This window comes from Tasmannia lanceolata, unplaced genomic scaffold, assembly GCF_043159265.1.
Source record: "Tasmannia lanceolata isolate RefF3 unplaced genomic scaffold, GAP_Taslan_0.1 ptg000006l, whole genome shotgun sequence".
Taxonomy (NCBI): domain Eukaryota; kingdom Viridiplantae; phylum Streptophyta; class Magnoliopsida; order Canellales; family Winteraceae; genus Tasmannia; species Tasmannia lanceolata.
This window is the reverse complement of record NW_027518683.1, coordinates 11,760,116-11,780,658: the sequence shown is the minus strand read 5'-3', so window position 1 is coordinate 11,780,658 and position 20,543 is coordinate 11,760,116. Positions and strand designations below refer to the sequence as shown.

At 37.5% G+C, this 20,543-nt stretch overlaps 2 protein-coding genes across 2 annotated transcripts; both read right to left on the bottom strand.

Annotated features, from left to right (window-relative positions):
• Nucleotides 1-62: 62 nt before the first annotated feature.
• IAA33 (indole-3-acetic acid inducible 33) lies at nt 63-1,894 on the bottom strand. Its single transcript, XM_077380662.1, has 2 exons — nt 851-1,894; nt 63-727 (listed from the first exon to the last, which is right to left on the bottom strand). Exons 1-2 carry the CDS (start codon nt 1,246-1,248, stop codon nt 649-651), a joined length of 477 nt encoding a protein of 158 aa, XP_077236777.1. The 5' UTR covers nt 1,249-1,894; the 3' UTR covers nt 63-648.
• A 6,148-nt stretch (nt 1,895-8,042) lies between these two features.
• GS1 (Haloacid dehalogenase-like hydrolase (HAD) superfamily protein) lies at nt 8,043-19,653 on the bottom strand. The gene is made up of 6 exons (XM_077380661.1): nt 19,469-19,653; nt 18,698-18,922; nt 10,513-10,573; nt 10,221-10,368; nt 9,958-10,037; nt 8,043-8,353 (listed from the first exon to the last, which is right to left on the bottom strand). The coding sequence occupies exons 1-6, from the start codon at nt 19,545-19,547 to the stop codon at nt 8,221-8,223; spliced, it is 726 nt and encodes a 241-aa protein (XP_077236776.1). The 5' UTR covers nt 19,548-19,653; the 3' UTR covers nt 8,043-8,220.
• Between the last annotated feature and the right edge of the window lie 890 nt (nt 19,654-20,543).

Here is a 20,543-nt window from a genome sequence, read left to right as displayed (position 1 = left end):
AAACACATTATAGAGTATACGTTGAACACAAAAGAAACAGAAAGCTTTGTATTAAAGGGGTCTCTAGTGTTGTTACTAAAATCTTTGTAGGAAATTGATGCATTAGACTGAATCAACTTATAATACAAAACTGGGAAAAACTTGAAGAGACGTAACAAGAGAATATTACCAACTAGAAACATTTAGTTTTAGAAAATTGACAGCGAATCCTCTTCTACAAGGATTTATCATGGTAAGATCCAACAAATGAGGGGATCAGACTTCAGAGACAGATGAAATTGCTGAGAGTAGAACCCATATAGTCAATTTGGTTGAATTTCAGCTTCTTGTTACTTACCACGTCATTGATTTTGTAATGTCTGATAAAATGTCGTCACTTTCTCGTGACCACCCATCAGTTTCAATTTAATGAACCTACCTCCCCACCAGAAAATGCAAAACTAAAAAAAAAAAAAAAAAGGTACTAATATCTCAGTTTTAACTATTATAAGGTAAGACTTGTAGAGGAGAAACAACAATACTTAGACCCTGTACTTTTGATTATTCATGATAAAGCCAGGATTAATCCCTAATCAACACTTCCCAATATTTGAAGATTGTTCAACTTTTTTCTTTTCTTTCCTCTCCTCCTTGAATTCAGTCTACCTTTTACAGCCTCCTGCCAACTACCCGCTGATTCGCCTTCGCCGGGAGTATTCGTATTCTCTTCACTACACGTACAAAATCTCTGCCAATATATAGAAAACAAAATTATAGTTAATTAAACCAATAAGAGAAAAAAAAAGAAACAATATAACTCGAGTCCATAAAATACATAAATTAGGAATTTTCGCATGTTTATATGACTTACTTCCAATTGAGATCTCCGGCTAGGAGGAGATCATCTTCCATGTCTTCATAAGCGACCAAGTGGCCTGGGACTGCATTAGAAAGATCGAGTTCTGTGTCCGACGGGAATTCCACGTCATCATTTATATCAACAAACATCTGACGCAAAGCCCTAGCTAGGCTCTGGTAACTGGAGTGCTTGTGAAGAGAGATCCGGTGGCAGATTGATCGGCCTTCGAGAACCACCGTCACCGGCGGGAGTACGGCAGACGCCAACTCATCATCGATTCCGGCAAAATTAAGAAGGTTCCGGTGACGGAATGAAGAGGGGGATGGAATTGCACTGAGCATCCGTGAGTGGAATGTGGTCTTGAGATCGTTCATGGTGTTTCTTTCTTGGTAGCTCTTGAAATCATTCATGGTTTTTGCTTTCTTCTTAGTAAAACCCGGTAGTTGTTGTTTCTTTTTGGCTTTCTTTTGTGGTTATAAATAACCAAGCACAAATGTCGGGAAGGTCAGGTTCTTGTCTGCTACAGTCCTCACCTTGTGCTTACCTCTTTCAACGACATTAATGGCATTGATTACCGTTGCATCAGAGATGAAATATGCATCTCAGTAGTGGAAAGAAAATAAATGAGAGAGAGAGAGAAAGGCAGAGACAGAGAGAATTGATTTTGGATGTACCCAGCACAAACTGACAGAGCAGAACGATCAAAACAAACAGTAGCCAGGAATAGACAGAGAAACTGACTATGCAGCAAAAAACTGAGAGAGATGAAGAAGGGTTGTGTAGCTAGAAATAAGGAGCATGGATGTTTGGTTGAAAGTGGAAAGGGGGATGAATTTATCCTTGGTAGTGTGTATTTGTAGTATTTGGTTTTTTCTAGGGGAGGGAGATGAAACGCGTGAAGAAAAAGTTAGGGTTTCTTGTAATCCGTGGCGGTGTGTGTATGGAGACGACAGCGCTGCGGTCGCCGAACGGCTCGGATATTTGACTCGGTGGGTTCACGACCCCACCCTCATTTGTTTTTCTTTTGTCTTTTCCACTTCTTTTCTTGAATTAGTAGGTAACATGATCTTTTTACGTAATTAAGCGTCCTTCAAAGCTTTTATTATGCTTGTTCAGTTCTTGCACGTAATCAAAATTAGCCCCATAAAGAATAACTTTAATTTACACCTCTTCCAACTTTTTAGTGTAAGCTTTGAAGCAAGTCTATAATAAATTGGGATATGTTAGCGGGTGTCCCAAGGAGGAAAAGTGGACGAATATCTTATTACCCTAAAATCTTGACGAAATTTTATATAGCTTCCTGTTTTATGGTGAGTGGGCACACTCGAATGTGCATCACAGTGTGTCCTTTTAGCTTTACAAAAAGGCTATTGGGTAATTGGGTTCGTAAGAATGACGTAAGTTTTTTGTATTAGAAATATAATATCAACCCTCATGAACTTGAAACATGTGACTGGGTGCACATGATTCTAACTTTTAACATGGACCATAGCCCAAAAATCACTAATTTGACATTACTAATCATTATATTTGGAATTGGGTGACGATAAATGCATTATCAAAAGAATGAGTAAGGCTCTAAGTACATAAAATGAGCAAACTTACTTCAATTGGATTGATTAGAAGTACTTTCGTTGGGTTAACCAGAATATCAAATCAATGTAATTTTGGTCTATGCGACCTTTATGCAGTTAGGTCCATCATATGAAAATTTTAATATTGAGGGAGCCGACAGACGAAAAGAGAGAGAAAAAAAAAAAGATGCTTGATGTGTACTAAATGCTTTGTGATTTATCGTGTAATACTGATTGGATTTTGTGTGGATGGGTATCTAGGGATAAGTAAAGAGGGTGAGAGATGAATTGCGGGAGTTGTGAAGATTATGATTTGTGAGGGAAATAGTGTCTTGGAGATAAGATCAGAACCGTTCTATCCAAATCTTATTGAGATCATATCACTCCGAAAAAGAAACCTTGAAAGTTTATTTTATATAGATTTTTGGGTGCGGACCTGTCATTAGGGAAAGTGCCTCCTTAACTAACTCTTTCATACAAACTTCATTATTTGTATTATGACAGATGCATAAGCATATATCAATCTATAATAGAAATACCCATCAACTCTAAGCCATTGTATCACCTCTTTCAATTCAACTCGATTGATAATCTCAAAGAACACTTATTTTCCCGATGTGCCTTTCGCACTCCTATTTATATGCCCATTCTCTTTCATTTCATTGTCAATATATACATCCAAAATTTTATTATCGTCTTCCTCCTACCGCACCAACCTTTTTGTTGGTTAGATCATATGTCAATTTGTGTCCACATGTGCAGGCATGATGGCACTTAGGTTAGTCACCAATTGACAGAACCAAAGTTGAACATGTAATCATTAAAATCAAATAATTGGTGGTGCAAGTCAAATTGCACTGTTGAATGTATATAGGAGAATCAAGGATGTAGATGATTGCAAACTATAAGAGACGTATACGAAAATAAATGCGTGCCTTTTTGTCCAATTCAATCAAAATTTCTTACTAATTTGTTCTTACCAAGTATCTCAAAGCCGATTTGATATGGTTAGTCTCCTACTTGACCAAGTTTGATGATCGTCTCCTTGCATCGATATCCACCATTTGGTGAAGAATTAAAGACTTTAATTGGTGGGACAATTTTGGTTTGATATAGAGTCAATTTACGGAGATACGAACGATCAAACTAGTAAACAGATGCTGAATATGGAATGAAATATAGAAGTAGGAACTGACCGTCAAATCGGTTCAATTTCTCGAACTCAACAGTAGAAAGCATCGTATCCCTTGTTGCCATCGGAATTGGAAATTCTACTGTATTAAAATTGTTGGAGAAATAGGCTAAAGCAGTGAATGGATGTAAAAATGATAGAGAATAAGATGAATAAAATTCAATAATAATAAATTTAAAGGGCAAGGCGCACCACTTAAGGTATTGTCTCTATGATAATAGATTCCTCCACAATTGGATGATATACGAAAAACATATGCAAGTGGCTCTTGGAATCTCTGTCCCTATGATACAATGCTCGACACACGGTTGTTAATCACAGCTACAATCCGTCAAAATCAAAATGAATCAAGTTGCCAAAAACAAGTAAAAAATAATAATACAGATATGGGATAAAGTCAACAAGAGCACCTAAAAATAATAAAAGAGAGAGAATTGGAGAAAACCCACAATTAGAATCAGAACATTGTTGGAGAATGAATACTTTTTTTTTAAAGTATTTTTGTCTTCTTTTTTAATAATTTACACTGCTATGTTTATAGAGATAGAATAGTTCTCCCACCAATTTCTACATATCTCATTTTCCAAAGGATATTTTTGTCATCCAATAAGTGTGCCATTTAATCAAGGTTTTAAATTTCGGACCGAAATCCGAAATTTCGCATTTTGGTTGAGAGCGAAACCGAAATTACCTAAAGTCGAAACGTTACAAAATTTCTACCGAAATTCCGATCGAAATTTCATTTTCCCTAAAAGGAATATTACTAAAAAATCTAAATTTGATTTAATATTTAATATTCGTCGAAATTTGGTACGGGATAAAATATTACTCGAGTTGATTTCGTCGGAAATTTCGTTTTGGTGAGGATGGAAACGCTTTCCGAAACCGAAATTTAAAACCTTGCTTTTAATACACTCCTTCATACAATAGATATGTCTTTTAAGACAAATCTATCTCTTCTTTTTTTCCATCCAATCGATGAGTCTCTCTCTCTCTCTCTCTCTCTCTCTCTCTCTCAATCACCACCACCAGCCACTTACCTTTGAATTTGAAATTTTGTGATCTAATCTCTTCTTTTCAAATTTTTATTTAAATGATGAGAGGTAGTTATTAGTTATTTGTAGTTAATGTTTTGGAAGACTCATTCTCCATCATTGGTTGAGTCTTCTCATCAATGGTAGAGATCAACCCACAAGAGAGGACACTTATCTCGTGAATCTTTTGGGAGCACCTTTCTCAACCATCGGATGTGATGTATCAACAATGGTTGAGATGAGACAAATAACATAAAAGACAATGCTGACCTTTAATATAGAAAACCAACATACTTACTAATCTACACTAACATTTTTTTTTTCTTGAAAAATCGAGAAATACTATTATTTTTTGTATTTTTGAAAATACCCTAACATGAAGGGGCCTACAGAAGCTCGATCAGAAGATAGGGAGGATATAGCAGAAGCAAGAAATTCTGATTGGGATTGGCTATCGAGCTTGAATGAGCTTATCATGACATTATTCCGTTGTTCTAAAATTTTGTAATTGTAATTGGGTCGGCCTCAATCGATGATAAAAAGTCTATCCAATGATAAAAGATAAACACCATGGAGATCAGCCCTAATATGAACACATTCTCGAGTTTGAAATAGTCCACAATTTACAACAGGCAGACCACCATGCCAAAGCCCATGTTAAAATGCCCCTTAAGATAGTAATAATAAACTATTCTTATCTAGAGGTGAAAGTGAAAGCATTAGAAACCCTAATATTGAGATTCAATAGACATTACGGAATAATATTTGCAAATATTCCAACATAAGATATCCATGTTCCTTGGCAGCCAATATGTTTCACGCAGTGTTGGTGCAACTCACATACGAAGCACGCTCCCATGTTCTCTCCCTCGTAATTTTCATACTACCCCATGTGTTTGAAAGTCAGCCATGCCCCCTGTTGTTTTTCCGGAACCCAACATTCATCCATTTTCCTCTCACACGTAAAACCTAATTAATTAGAAAATTAAAATAAGCTATTTTAGAAGGCTCTCGAATCTCGAGTGCCGGACTACTTGGGCAAGCCACACGTGAGACTCTTTCACATCACCCTCACGCTATCCTTCTTCTTTAATTTCTTTATGTTTTTTGGCCAAACCTTTTCTATTGGGATTTGTAATTTTCTTACCTTACTGAAAGACCCATCGAAATGGCTTAAAATGACCTGAATGACACTATAGCCTGCAACCAGCAACCTTCTCGTAAATCGTAATACAAATGTCGGGAAATTAAACTAGTAAACTACCCTACAGGCCTACATGGCTACATGCTACATACTTAAAATGATTGAGACCACTCTTCTAGTGGGCCCATTTTGGATCTGCCTTACTACTCAATTACTCATCGGTTTGATCAATTATTGGGTCCCACACTCCCACATACACGAGTATACGTGTATGATCTTGGACTCATGGTGAACAAATCTTTAACGATAAGGGCCCAAAAGTAGCTAAAGCACTGTTTTCTTACCATTTTCTTCTTCTTATAGGCCATTGCCCTTTCTTTTAACCTGTATTTTTTTGTCGCTATGTGTTTTTTTTTTTTTGGTAGACAAGCTAATTCCTACCGGTCTCCCACTGAATCCTTCAACAAATTTAATATTTGATGATAAATACATGAGCATATAAGTCTCTCTACTCTCGAATCCCGCCCCCAACTTACCTGATACACATGGTGAGTGGGTCGTTGCGTGTATCCGTAGGGACTAGTCCTATTCGCGAAGGGAGTGGGGACATCCTACGTCATAAAATAAAAATATAAAAAAATCTCCCTACTCTATCATACTTGAACGTCTGGGATCATCTATTATATCCAAATGAACGATGAGATTGGTTGCTGAATAGTATCTTTGGTCGAGGTGAAGCTTGAAAAAGAAATGTATTGTAATAGATAAGAAGGTATTTTGGTCATTTGAAGAAAAAATGGTTAGTTTGACGTCATGCCTTGAAGAAAATGTGACTTTGTTATTTATTTTTTATTTTTTTCTTACCAAACACAGCCCTCCATAAGAAACGGCTGTCACTGTCGCACCCTAACACTACACGTTACATTATTTTAGGAAATGATATTCCCACTTCTCATTTCACTAAACAGATTGACTGTTGGTAGAAAAACAGCTGGAAAAAGGGGTGAAAATATCATGTCATGTTGGTAGCTTTTTGGGTAATTTGTAATAGGCTTTACTAACGAACTAAGAAACAGAGTGCACAGAACCTACAAGTAAATTCACCTTTGGGCTTTGGTTGGTTGCTTGATGTAGACTATCAGTAAACCTATTTTGGATCTTCAAACACAACACCAATCTGATATTCTTAATATTCAATGAATTGTATGCTCAGCTGTTGAATGTGGGTAGCCAACTAACCATCCTAGCAGGCGTTCTTCTTTGTATTTCACTGTGAGCATAAAATAAATAGAGGAGCGCCATTATCAAAACAAGCAAGTGGGATATCATTTCTTATGGAATACTCTTTAGTATCATATAATATTTATTCCCATCACAGAGATTAGTTATTAGAGAGCTTAGTATAAGCATATTATATTCCATTTCCAAATAAAAATTATTAGGAGAATTAGGAAAGTCAAAAAACCATGACCGTGTTATTGTACACGTTGGTGTACAGTTCGAGTACTAGAATTATCGAAATATTAGGCTGTAATTAATTAATTAGTTAAGATTCGATGCTTTGGGTGCCTTTACGGTCTTGTTCGTTTGAGATTGTTACGACCGATTGTGAGCCCCAAACGGATTATTGGACTCAAAATTATGTTTCCTTTTGGGGCTTACAATCGGTTATTACAATCTCAAACGAACGGGGGCCTAATTCTAAACGGATATCTCATCCACGAGATCAAGGTTTGCAAAATAAAAATAAAAAAATCAACTGTCTCCTGCCCAATAAATGGTATTCTGATTCCATCGGAATTGGAATGGACATGCAGATTCCAATTCCTGATTCTTGCAATCAAACCCACACTCAATAATGAAAATTTTCAAATGAAATAATATTCACACTCCTTTGTTTTGATAATGGTACTGGTTAAAGACTTGTAGAATTGGCTGATGATAGGCTTCCGGGGAATTATAATAGCCTAATATCTAATTAAATGTAAAATGAAGAAAAGAGCATTATTATTAAGGGATTGAGCCTCTAGCTCAATGGTTATGAAAAGCCACAATCTTAAGTGCCAAAAATATAAGCTCCCTTCTCCCTTTCTTCAAGAAAGACTAAGAAACCTCTAACCACAAAACTCAACAGAATCTTGTAAAACAAATGAATTGCTGAAACAGAATCCTAAGAAACCTCAATTTCAGTTACACACTGAATCTTTTGGCTGATTAAGCGAACTAAATAAAAACTTTCTACTGAAGCACAACGAAATACTGAAACTAGTCAAAGAAATTTCTTCTCTTGAGATCAAAAGTGTGAGAATAATGTGAATAGCCCAGATTAGAATTAAATAAACTGTCATTTCGGTGAATCCAAATCAAGGGGAGGATTTTTTTACTGGGACTTACCCTGTCAAAGAACACATCCATTTAGTTACTGTAGAAACAACTGTTTAGATCCCAGCATCTTGGAATGGGGGCAAACTCCACAAGCTGGGATTGAAATCCAACAGGGAACTCAAAACTTGGTCAGCAGCTACATGATGCGAGCTATCCAACCTAGGATCTGGGACCATAACCACTGACCTGGATAAAAGAGAAGGAGAAGATTATCAAATAATTCTTGGAGAAGAACGGAAAACAAATAAAAATTAGGAGTGTTGAAAAAAATCACAGAATGCCAAGCTGTTCTGCATTCTGGCCATTCTAAAAATGAAGAGCAATTCCGTAATTTCCTTCCCATAAAGAAGAAAGAGAAGGGCGCCATAGTCAATTCCAAGACAATGCGTGATTCAATCAAAACCAGGATGTGATCAATAGGAAGCACATGCAGCATGCAATGATGTGCTCAGAAATAAGGGCACTCCCCGATCCACGATGCAGTGATGGTTTGGTTCTGATGGCATTCTTGCATTTGAGTCACTTTACAACAGGGTTTTAAGTATTTTATATATGCACAAACCATTGATTTGGCAAAAATACAGAGTGTTATATACCCATTCCTCAATATTCAACTTTAAAAAGTTCGGGCTGCATTATTCACCAGAAAAAAAAATGAAAAGGCTACTAACCCTACTCTGATTTCATATTGAAGCCAATATGGCCATAGGATTCTATGGAGATCAATGAATTTAAGATCCAAACCAGATACCCAAGTTATATGGAAATTCAAGAACAATTCTGAAGTTACCCGAGTTTCAGTAAGAAAAGCTACAGTTTTTAACTCATACAGATGTTAATGAGTCCTACAAGCTATTAACAAGTTATTACTTACAAGTTTGGGATTAACGTATGCTTTGATATTCTCCCATCAAGCCTATCTTGCCAAAAACACAAAACAAGAGGACCTTCGAGTTTTCATTTGTCTGTCGAATCTTCAAGGAGCAGCTGGTGGTCTTCACACTCCCTCTGGACATTATCTTTAGTCTTCTTGAAGATGCTTAAAAACATCTGTTCTTTTCTAATATGGTGGACACATTGTTGCAATCTTTTCGACTATTTTTGGTCATAGAGATTCAATGTAGGAAAAAGCAAAACTGCAATTCTCAAAGTATTTCCTATGATGCAGTTTAAAACCTTGATAATGACACCATAGCCTAGAGGGTGTTCTAAATCGATTTGAATCTAAGAAAGATAAGGGTAATTTTGGAAAAATTACAAAGAATGGACTAGGTTGAGAAAAGTAAGAAAGTGAAGGGCATTTTTGGGCTTTCATCTTGAAAATTCAAACCAAAAGGGGTGCCCTTCCTCAAATTTTTTTTTTTTTTAAATGGTGGGTGCCCTCCCTCTTTTTCTTCACTATTGTGGTTTCCCATGACTCCATCTAGGATTTTTATAAGTTAGCCTAAATGTATTTTGAAATGTGTTTTTTTATGTTTTCCCATATTTAGTTTTACACTTTTATGATTTCCCATACTAAGGAAAGGAATTATTTCTTTTTCTCTTTTCCTATGTAAATTTCATCTATATACATACATACATATGTGTGTGTGTGAGCGAGCTAAGGGGTGTGGAGTTTAATCTTGGATAATGTGTGAATTGCAAGGGGAAAGCATTTTCTGGAAAAAAAAACATTTCCTCTAAAAAAAAGCAAATGACAGCGGAAAGAAACATGCTTAGTATATATTTTTTTTAATGGTAACATGCTTTAGTATGTATTATAGAAATATTGTTTGATAGAAGCTACTTACATTCCAGCATTCTTAGCTGCAGCAACTCCTGCTGGCGCATCTTCAAAAACTAGAATCCTACCAGGATCAATAATGTTGTCCTAAACCAATCACAATTTGTGAGAAGTAGTTAGATGCAAGATTAATGTCAAAGCCAAATAGTTAAAACAATAAAGAAACAATTACTTAAATACTTGTTATAGATGAGCTAATAACCGCCAATGAACCCAAAAAAAAATGCAAGAACCAAATTTTTTCTTTGTAACAATCAAGGAAATCGATACCTCAAATCTTTTAGAGGCCGCAAGAAATATATCAGGAGATGGCTTGCCATGTTTGACTTCTGGATCATCACCAAGGACCACATGATGCATCATTGAAAAAATATCCCCATGTTTTTTAGTTTTCAATTCAAAATGTCGTCTGTGAGAACTGCCAAATAAATCTTCAGGTCAGTGAAATTCTTGTGACATTTAGATGTTTTATATAGTCCAAGTGTGCATCCACACATATTAGAAGCACAAAATACACACACTCAAATGCAAACTCAAAATGAAAGAAAACCTTTATCATTACCCTGTTGCCACACACATGGGTATTCCATTGGCATGAAGATGATTGATCAAACGGCTGGCTCCTATAAGAAAACAAAGTTCCACTAAATTATGAAAATGCATTTGCATTCAAATTCCAATCTCAAGAAAGTGATGAAAACTCAAAAGGAAACTTAATACTACAAGAAATGATAAACCATGCAGCTATGCAAAATGAAATGGCCAACAGTCACTTCCAGTTTGTGGCCATTTGTTTCATCAGCACAAAACACTTCCAGATTTCAGTCCAACACACCACAAATAAATTCAAATCAAGAAAAATGAATAGTAAGACCCATCCAATGAAAAGGAAAGTGATGGGAAGAAGAATGCAAGTATAGTTTCTTACAAAAATTCAAGGGCACATAAAGTGATTGAGAAGCATTTTATGCTTCACATCCAAGCCCATACACATACAAGTCCATGACCAACAATCACAATGCTCTTCCATTAGACAATTGTTACAGTATAGTTTTTGAAATACATAACATATTAAACACAAATCCTATAGGATATTGTAGTCACATTCATGTACGAGTATGTTTGGCCGTCATCATTTATCCAAGATGGTTTGGTTTTTAATAATATTTTAAGGCTGGTATTATAATTGTATATGAACAGGGATTAAGAAGAAAGGACACTGAATCTGGATGTTTTTATTGCCCTTTTCCGTATGATAACAGCAATTAAATGAAAATAAATATCCACCGTACGAGAACAACCTAAATTTCCATACTAATGGGAATTGTAAATACTAGAGGTAAGGAACAAGTAGAAATCTATTACTACTTGAAACTCCCCTCAGTCAATTGTCCGACTATGAAAGGAAGTCACTTGGCCTCTTATGCATCACTTTGTTATAACTTAATAGGAGGAAACTCACCTCAATGGGAATGATAATTTCACTGCTTAAAGAATTCTAGGGTCACACATCGACTTGCCCGAGTTTTCTTTTACCTTGGTTGAGTTCTCATCCCAAATTGTTTGAATCGACAGAGTTTAATCTGTTAGGTATGCTTGTTTTACCTCATATTGGTCAGTCCTACTTTATTCCATTTGTTGATAATTTTTCCTAGTGAACATGACCTACCTAATGAAACATAATTTTGAGGTTTTTGCTATACATTCCATTTTTTTCAATGTGACTAAAAAATCTGAAATAAAACAATAAAAATAGAAAATGCCATTTGATAAAGAAGAAGAATTTACATCTGAACTTCTATTCTAGATAATGGAGGTCTACATTTTTTTTGAAAGATGACAATTTCATTGATACTATGAAAAATTACATTGGGGACTAGGGGTCCCAACTTGCATTACATAGAATCAATTAAGGGTGGCTAGGAGCATACTCCTAGGCCAGTAACAAGCCAAGCAAAACTTCAGGGTCAACCAATACAGTGAGGTCAAGACTTCCATACGCTGCCACCCTATCGAATAACTATTTCACTTCCCTATCAAATTCTTCATCTACTACCCTTTATTTCTTGAGGTCCAGTTCTCATCTTTTCAAAAACTGGGGAGACAAAAGGCATTCATCAAAACAGACTTGTCATCACCATCTATATAGTCATTTAGTTTGTGCTTTTGAGCAAGTCATCAAACCCAAAAAAACTTCCTCCATATAATGCTGGATCTGGGACTCCGGCAGGAAAAAAGAAAACCCTCCGGAATCTTGTCCAGGAGTCCCAGAGATCTTCTGCTCATAAGCTTTTCTTCCACCAGCCGGATACCCACCGCCTAGTCACATCCCATTTTTGCCTCATCACAACCCTTTTTTCGACCCCAAGTAGCTTAAAGAAAGAGAGCCTGTACAACAGTGAATGGGTGTCTTTAAACAAGATAATCTCACAAAGTCTATATCCAGTGAAAGGCCCGACTTGAGCCTCAAGCCTGAATGTATTCCAGACCGTGTAAAAAATGAATAGCTGTCTTCCAGAGCAAGAAGAGGATTCTCCTGGATCATCAGGACATGCCATTCCTCCTTCGTTGAAGGTAGCCTGGAAGATGAAGTCTTTCTTGAGGCTTCAGAGTCTCTTCAAAATATGAGGTTGAGGGTGCCTTTTAATACCAAACTCAAGGCTTTGAAATATCCGCTCCTAGGAGGGAGCGCTAGAACAAAGAGGACCGAAAATACGTGAGATGAAAGACCAGCTTCCCAACTACCGAGAAGAGATAAGTTTAATTGATGCACCCACATACGTTGTAATCACTGTAACCTCCCTCATCCCCAAAAACCAAAACCCTACAACCATCCAGGGTCCAAAACTACTGAATTAGCTATAGATGGGACCTATCCTACCAGATTTGGAATAAGATTTTAGGAGCTTCAACAATCTGCTGTTTATCTTCCTTGATCCTGATCTTGAGGCCAAGGTATTCTCCAATAAATTTATAAAGATATTTTCTTGTGATTTTAGCCCCCTGGCCAGGGGATTTGAACCATCATAGAAACCGCCAAGGGCTCGATAGTCAAAGCTTTTCCTGGCTCTTAGGTGTAGGCCAGCTGTCTTGGTATTCGTGAAGGTTGCATCCAACCAAGCAATTTTCCGCCTAGAGGTAGGGTATTTAGGTTTAGGTATCTCGGGACTTACCAACAGAAGACCTGAATGATCTAGATTCCTTTCCTCAGGTCCCACCACACCTTTTTCGAGGCGAGCCATAGGGACTTTCTTGGGTAGCCCAACCTGAAAATTTGATTTGATAGATTTAAAATTTGAATTCCCTACGGGGCTCAATGGCTCACTAGGCAAACACCTCTTACTTGCCGGAGATCGTTCCGCCGACGAACGAAAACCCGATCCAGGGATAGCTGGATCGAGGTTTTCCTTCGAAAGCTCAACCCCAATGGTATAGGTCTGGTCTAAAATTTTGAGCTTAACGCAGGAACTAAGGAAGTGCCAGCGGGGAGCTAGAATTTTGGCCAAGACAAATTCTGGTGGTTGGCTTCCATCTTGGTTTCTACAACCTTACTAAAAAGGCCCCCTAGCGCCTCCACTGTTGAAACAGCCCAGGCGTGCAATGAGATGCCAGAAAAGTGAACCCAATGAGCATCATCTCCCTGCATAAATTCCTTTTTCCATGATGAGAGGGAGAGCAAATGATTGTCCAAGGCCTCAGATCCCTTAGCAAAGATTTGTAATGCTTGTACTCTATTTCAAACATAAAAAGAACTTCATTCTTCGCCAACATAGAGGGACAATGTAAGGATGGGATTTCCCAGGACACTTGTGCCCATTTCCAGAGCTCCTGCAAGGTCTCATTATGATTTTTCTTTTTCCCTATCAGGCAAACTCGTATGCTATGTTTGGTTGCTTGGAGTGGCTCGGAGAGTTGTGGAATAGGAAGTCAATGGGAGGAGACCAGCATTTTGATTTGCCTAGAATTATCTCGAAAATTATGTAGTAGTGTTTGGTTGCCTAGAATTATCTTGGAGAGTAGGAGAAAAAGTAGGAGGTGTCATTACCAATATAGGGAGAGGAGAGAAAGGGAAGAGAGAGGGAACATCATTCCTTAGAAAATTCAACCATAATTCTTTACTTTTGGAAGAAGGGGACAAGAAAGAGACAAGCAATTAGTACATGAGAGAAATCCAAGGGAATCAAAGGGAGTCCAATGCATTTTGGCAACCAAACGTGGAATGGCATGCCAAATCCGCACCAAATTCCGACGGCTACCGAGCTTTTGTGCAACCAAACGAAGCATTAGGGAGCCCATTCGCATATCCACTTCCCTACCCGAGAAAGAAAAAGATGGAACCCCTGAACTTTGTGACGGAAAATTTTGCCCGAATCAAGCCAAAGATCATCCTCACCACCATTGGGTTCTACCCTAGAGGATGAACTAGCACGAGGAACCCACTTTAGGGGAATTCTGGCCCGATGACACCAACGACATTTATTCCGCCATCTGAAGTAAAGATATTGGCAGGGAGAGCAAAATCATACTCTTGATCTATTATCTTGATCATGCTTGAATCTCCCTGTGGGTGCCCCCCCCCCCCCCCCCCCCCTCGAGATGTACTTGGTGAGGGGGTCAGATTTGACCTAGATTGCGCACCAGTGACATTTATCCCGCCATCTGAAGTAAAGATATTGGCAGAGAGAGCAAAACCATACTCCTTATCTATTATCTTGATCATGCTTGAATCTCCCTGTGGGTCCCCCCCCCCCCCCTCCTCCTCCTCGAGATATACTTGGTGAGGGGGTCAGATTCGACCTGGATTGCGGACACCTTCTGCATCTATTCCGCCATCCAAAATTATGGTAGCGACAATGTGGCCATTGCCAATCTTCCGCCATCCGTCATAATAGAGTTCTACATCAATACTAATATATTCTTACCCTATTAAAGCATAGTGGCTAAAAGAAGGTAGAAAGTACATTTTGCTTAAGGTTACAGGAAGGCATTGTCTTAATTGTTTATTCTTTATCAAGCAAACAGCAGCAGCTCATGCAATCAATATTTTCATGACGTTATTCAAGGTAGTGTTCCTTCATATAATGACCTTATAGTGTTCAATTGTTTATGCTTTGTAAACCAACCTGATTTTGCAAAAGGCAAGTTGTGTCCTACCTTTGTTGGTAGCAAGTTTGTGAACTAACTTGCTTCTGAAAAGAGATGAAAACAATTATACCCAACAATAAATAAGCACGTGTTTCGAGGCTTGCAACCTTTTAAGCATTTATTTTTTACTGATTAGAAGAAGACTAAATCCTGGTTCAATTATGGATTGGTATATGCGCTCTTGACTTCTGCTATTGCTCCTAAATTCTTATCTCGACGAGAGATGAACATGTCTCTTACATTGAGCAAACCAGAAGGGATCAACTCCAAGTGACATCTAATTTCTTAATATCCGAAGAACTATACCTTGTTGCATTAGTAAAAAGAGCACCCTTCCCCGCCAAGTTCGAGAATTAAAGATGAGTAATCCTTTTTTACCTCAAAGAGTTAATCCAATTCAATCTTTTGCATCACAAGGTTCTTTTTCTAAATCTTACAAGTAACATTCCTCGGATCCTACTTTTAGTGTCTGGGTCACAATCCATTTTGAAACGACCGTCCTAAATCCCAATACAAAAAGCTCATACTGAAACAATGTACTTTATCAGACGGCGACAATGATACTCAAGACCAAGTTTTGAATTTTTATGAGGAAGAAGTGAGAGAGCTGATGCAGGAGTAAACTTATGAAGAGATTTTTTAACTCATTTTTGTACAAAAATATTCTTCGTAATTTAGTCATGTACACAAAATACAGAGGGTTATTTGTGTGTATGTATGCATATGTATATTTGTATATATCTACGTATGCACTATCTATATGTGTATATCATAATTGGAAATGGTACAGTTGAGCAGAGTATACAAAGTATGGGTCTCGATCCGATGTGATTTTAGACCATGCGATTCGAATCTGATTCGGATCCAACAGATCTCATTGCATCTATCATGTTGGACCATCTAGGGTCCATTGACAGGCCTAGTCAAAAGGGTCTAAATGGATCTCTACCTCACATGAAGCCGAATAGAATTTGGGAAGACACAGAGCGTGTCTAGTTGAAAGGGAGAGATTAAACAGTTGAATTGATTTTGTTCTTGTTTCTAAAATGAAAACCATCAGAGGTATCTATTATGCAGCTTTCGTAATGTTCCAACCTGAAGTCATGGATGTCTTCCTTCACAGGGATCATGTAAAAGTATACATACAGCTTTCCTATTGGGCTCTTCATCCCAAAGGTCGTGGACTTATAGGCTAAAAAAATACATCTACACGCATGATTCGTCAAGTTCCAAGCAGCAATATGTCAAGTCCACGCTGAGAAATCTACTAGAGAGTGGCATCCAATTCATCAAGATTTCCTATAAGGACACTTCTCTCCTATTTGTTCAGGTTGATGAGATTCCTTGATGAGAGATGATAACACCTAAATACTTGAACTCTAGAAGAAAATAAGAGTAGAGGCTATATCAATGAAATAAAGATTGGGTGAAGTCTTTCATGGCTGATCACCCAGACTCATGCCATCTTATGTCCGATCACCTATTCTTACCTTGGATGCCAAGACACTATTTCACACCTTTCTATAATTCAGAACCACCTCCTCAGATTCAGGCAAATATTTCTCATGCACTCACATTAACAACAATATCCTTTTCGATGGCTTTAATGATGGGTGTTCCTTAGAAAACTCGTTGCGTACATCAGATTACCTTAAACTCTAATTTTTCCTGCAAATGCCAGTGACCATTAAGCATGACTGGACATTCATCCATTCTTCCCAGTGATTGTTGTATATTTGCGTTTTTTCTAAGAGAGAAAGAAGCAAGGTACTCCACAAAGAGGTTGAAACGAGAGTATGGCATCCATAACCAAGAGTGTTGCTTGGATGAAGGATATTCTAGGTAATATGCATGTCCCTAGGAGCTTAGTGGCAGTTGCATCCATCAGTGACTGATGTGCACTAAATCTCATGGGATTGAGTTCATAAAGATGTAAAGCGTATTAAGTTTCGACACAACCAATCATACCAATCAAAAGAAAGAAAACAATATTGTGCTGCATCAATGGTTGGTATTGTAATAATGGAAATGAAAAATGAAGTCTTTCATGTGTCCAAAAAACATAAGATGACTACCACTTCGTGGAGAACATTGTACACAATGCAATGCGAAACAAAATTCCATCAAGTCACATATCCATTATGTGCTTTCTTCACTGAGACTATGGATAGATAACCTATCTTGGAGAACATAATCTAAATAGCATGAGTCTGGGTGGGGTTGTGAAAGCATTTTGTAAGTTCGTGTGCATACCTTTGGAGTTGATAATATTTGTTATTATATCAGCTGACCTTTAAGGGTAAAAGATGACATAAAACCTTAAAAGTCAAACCCAAACAAACATCTAGCATCTGTGCTTGTGTAACACCAATGACCTCAGGGGTACTGATTTCTATCCCTAGAGATTTATGAAAATATGGACCACTTGGAATAGAGTATTCCATAATAGTTAGCCCTGCTTGCAATATCCATAGCCAGCACTTTCTTAATTGAAGCAATTATGTCCCAATTACAACAAATAAATATTATGGACTCATAAACGTGTCCATTGTCAATATTTAACCCAAAAAAAAAAAAAGAACATACTATTGTGCAAGGTTTTAAATGTTGGTTTTGGTTTCGGTTGGAAATTTCAGTAGAAATCCTATAAATTTGTGGAAACTGTATGGAAACATATGCAAATGATAGAATTTTAGGATGAAACTTTAGGAAATACTAGAATAATCACAAACACATACTTAGAAGCCATCACATAAGCAAGAAAACCATCCATAATGGTTTGACAACATAGAACACCTAGCTACGTTCATTGTCGTGCATGTTTGATAATTCAGTATATATCACATTTCGCATGTAATTCATATAAATATTTATACGGAATAATAAACCACATTTTACAAGCAATTAACATAATTATAATTATGTAAAACTAGGGGTGCAACTCAGGTCGGATTGGGCCGGGTTGAGGCCAACCCGACCCGACCCAAGGACCCATTTTTCCAACCAGAACCTGACCCGATTTCCAACCTGAACCCAACCTGACCAGAGTTTTAAGCTTAAAAAGTAAAAGATCATAAAAAAAAATGTCGGGTTTCACTCGGGTCGGGTTGTCAAACCCTCAACCCAAACCCGAACCCGACCCGAACTCAACCAACCCAACCCGACCGTTTTTCGGGTTGAACCCAACCCGAGTTGCACCCCTATGTAAAACATATTGTTATGGTATACCACTAATAAACTTACAGTTATGGTTCCGTTATGCATTTTGGTTTCGGAGTGTATTTTAGTGGGGATGGGACCAGAAACATTTTGGTAGTTAACATCTCGGTTTTGGTGGCAATTCAAACCATGTTTTAGTGAAGAATTCCTTATTTAAACATTTATGTTCCAATTACATCATATGCATGTAGTGCAAACTCATGATCTTCCTATCAGAGCTATACTTGAACAAAGTTGCCCACTTTTTGCAATTCCATCATCTTCCAGCAGTAGATAGACACACATCAAACACAAACAGAGCTTCTAAATGACTTACATGTAGAGGGTGTTCAGTAAAGAAGAAAAACATGGAAATACATATCCTTTGCTATCACAAGGAATACCTGGCATGAGCTCACTAGTTGGAAATAAGCTCTGTAGCATTTCCTCTCTATCTTCGAGAAACTCAGCGGGCGTAAGAATGCCATTAAGTCCTGATTCATCGACGAACACCTTAGCAGATTCAATTGCTTTCTTCCCCATCATTTTTGCCTTCAGAGACCAATCAAATTTTTTGCCATATCTAGCAAGGATAGTTTCTTGGACCTGAGTATAGAACTCCTCTGTGTCTGCAGAAAAAGCAACCCAACAAGAGAGTAACAATTCTATTGAATGAATATATGGTACAAGTCCAAGAACATAATAAGAACTACTATCACTTGAATTAGCAAATGAGATACAAAAAGAAAAAAGAATATAAACCAAAGAAACATAGCGGTTAATTAAGTGTAAAGTGTCATTACCAAAGCAAAGAAATTCAAGAGATCATTTTCCTATAGGAGAACATATTACTATATAAATATCAGTTCATAATAGTATACACTAAAATGTGCTACAATAATATAAATAAATTTGAACTGTATGACTAGACTCCTTCCAAGAAACAAATAAATTAATAAATTAAGGTTTTATTTTTCTCAGAAACCCATGTCAACAATGAATCCAAGTGCCTAAATAAATTACAGGATACATTTATTTAGGCCGGAAATGGAAGGAATACAAACACATATCACACAAAGAGAGATCAAGTTGAACAAAAATCCAATAAGAATGGAACACTAGGTAAAAAAGAAAGGAAATGTATGAAGGTATGAAGAAGTGATGTGAGAAGATACCAAGCAAGAGACCGTCCATGTCAAATATGATGTGTGTAATAGTGCCTCTGCTCGAGATCTGGTCTGAGGGTTTCGCCATTTCGATTCGATTGGGGTCGATCCCAGCTAATGAGAGGACTCTTCAGGGAAATAAATGTCAACCCCAAATGGGTATGTGATGGTTCCACACTTCCCACCCCTCCATTTTTTTTCTTTTTTTCTTGGCCCATCCACCTCATTTATATCAAATCTTAGGCGTGCAACTTGGGTCGGGTTGAGGCCAACCCAACCCGAGGAGCTTAACCTCCAATCCTAACCCAACCCAACCCAACTTTCAACCCGGGATGGCTAACCCAACCCAACCCAAATTCCCAAGTTGGGTCGGGTATAGACATTTCAGATGAGATATTTAGTAAGGGAAATGGCACCCAAGTTTAAAACCAAAGGAAAAATAATAATAAAACACTACTAGAACACATGCACATATTAAATAACTGCAAATGATACGAGGAAAACATGACAATCACAATCACAAGGATATGCGGGTGTTTAGTCTAGAAAAAAGAAGGTTGAGATCATCCAATCAATCGATTTTTGCATGCTTCAATCTTGCGGTTGAGATCTCTTCTAAGTTAGGGTTTTTACTTTAGTGACTTTAGCCCTTTACTTTTTGTTTTTGATAAGTATCTATTATTATATTTGCAAGGATAGAAAGGAACAACAAAACGTCAGAAGCTACAAAAGTACAAAAAGTAAAAAACGTGTATTACTCTTTGTCGGGTTACAGGATGGGTTGGGTTGCCTGATACCCAACCCAACTCGAATTTTGGTCGGGTTGCCAAATCCCAACCCGGACCCGAACCCAACCTGAATTTGGTCAACCCAACCCGCCCAAAAATCGGGTTCGGGTTCGGGTTCAACCCGACCTAAGTTGCACCCCTATCAAATCTAGGATCCTAAAATTTTCGGATTGGGTATGGGCACGCCACAGATGCCCATTGGATAGTCACGGTCTAAAATGATTTTCGAAAATACCCTCCAAATTTTGTTAATGCTAACAGTTCTATGAAGGGTATTTTGGTCAAAACCTCTCTTA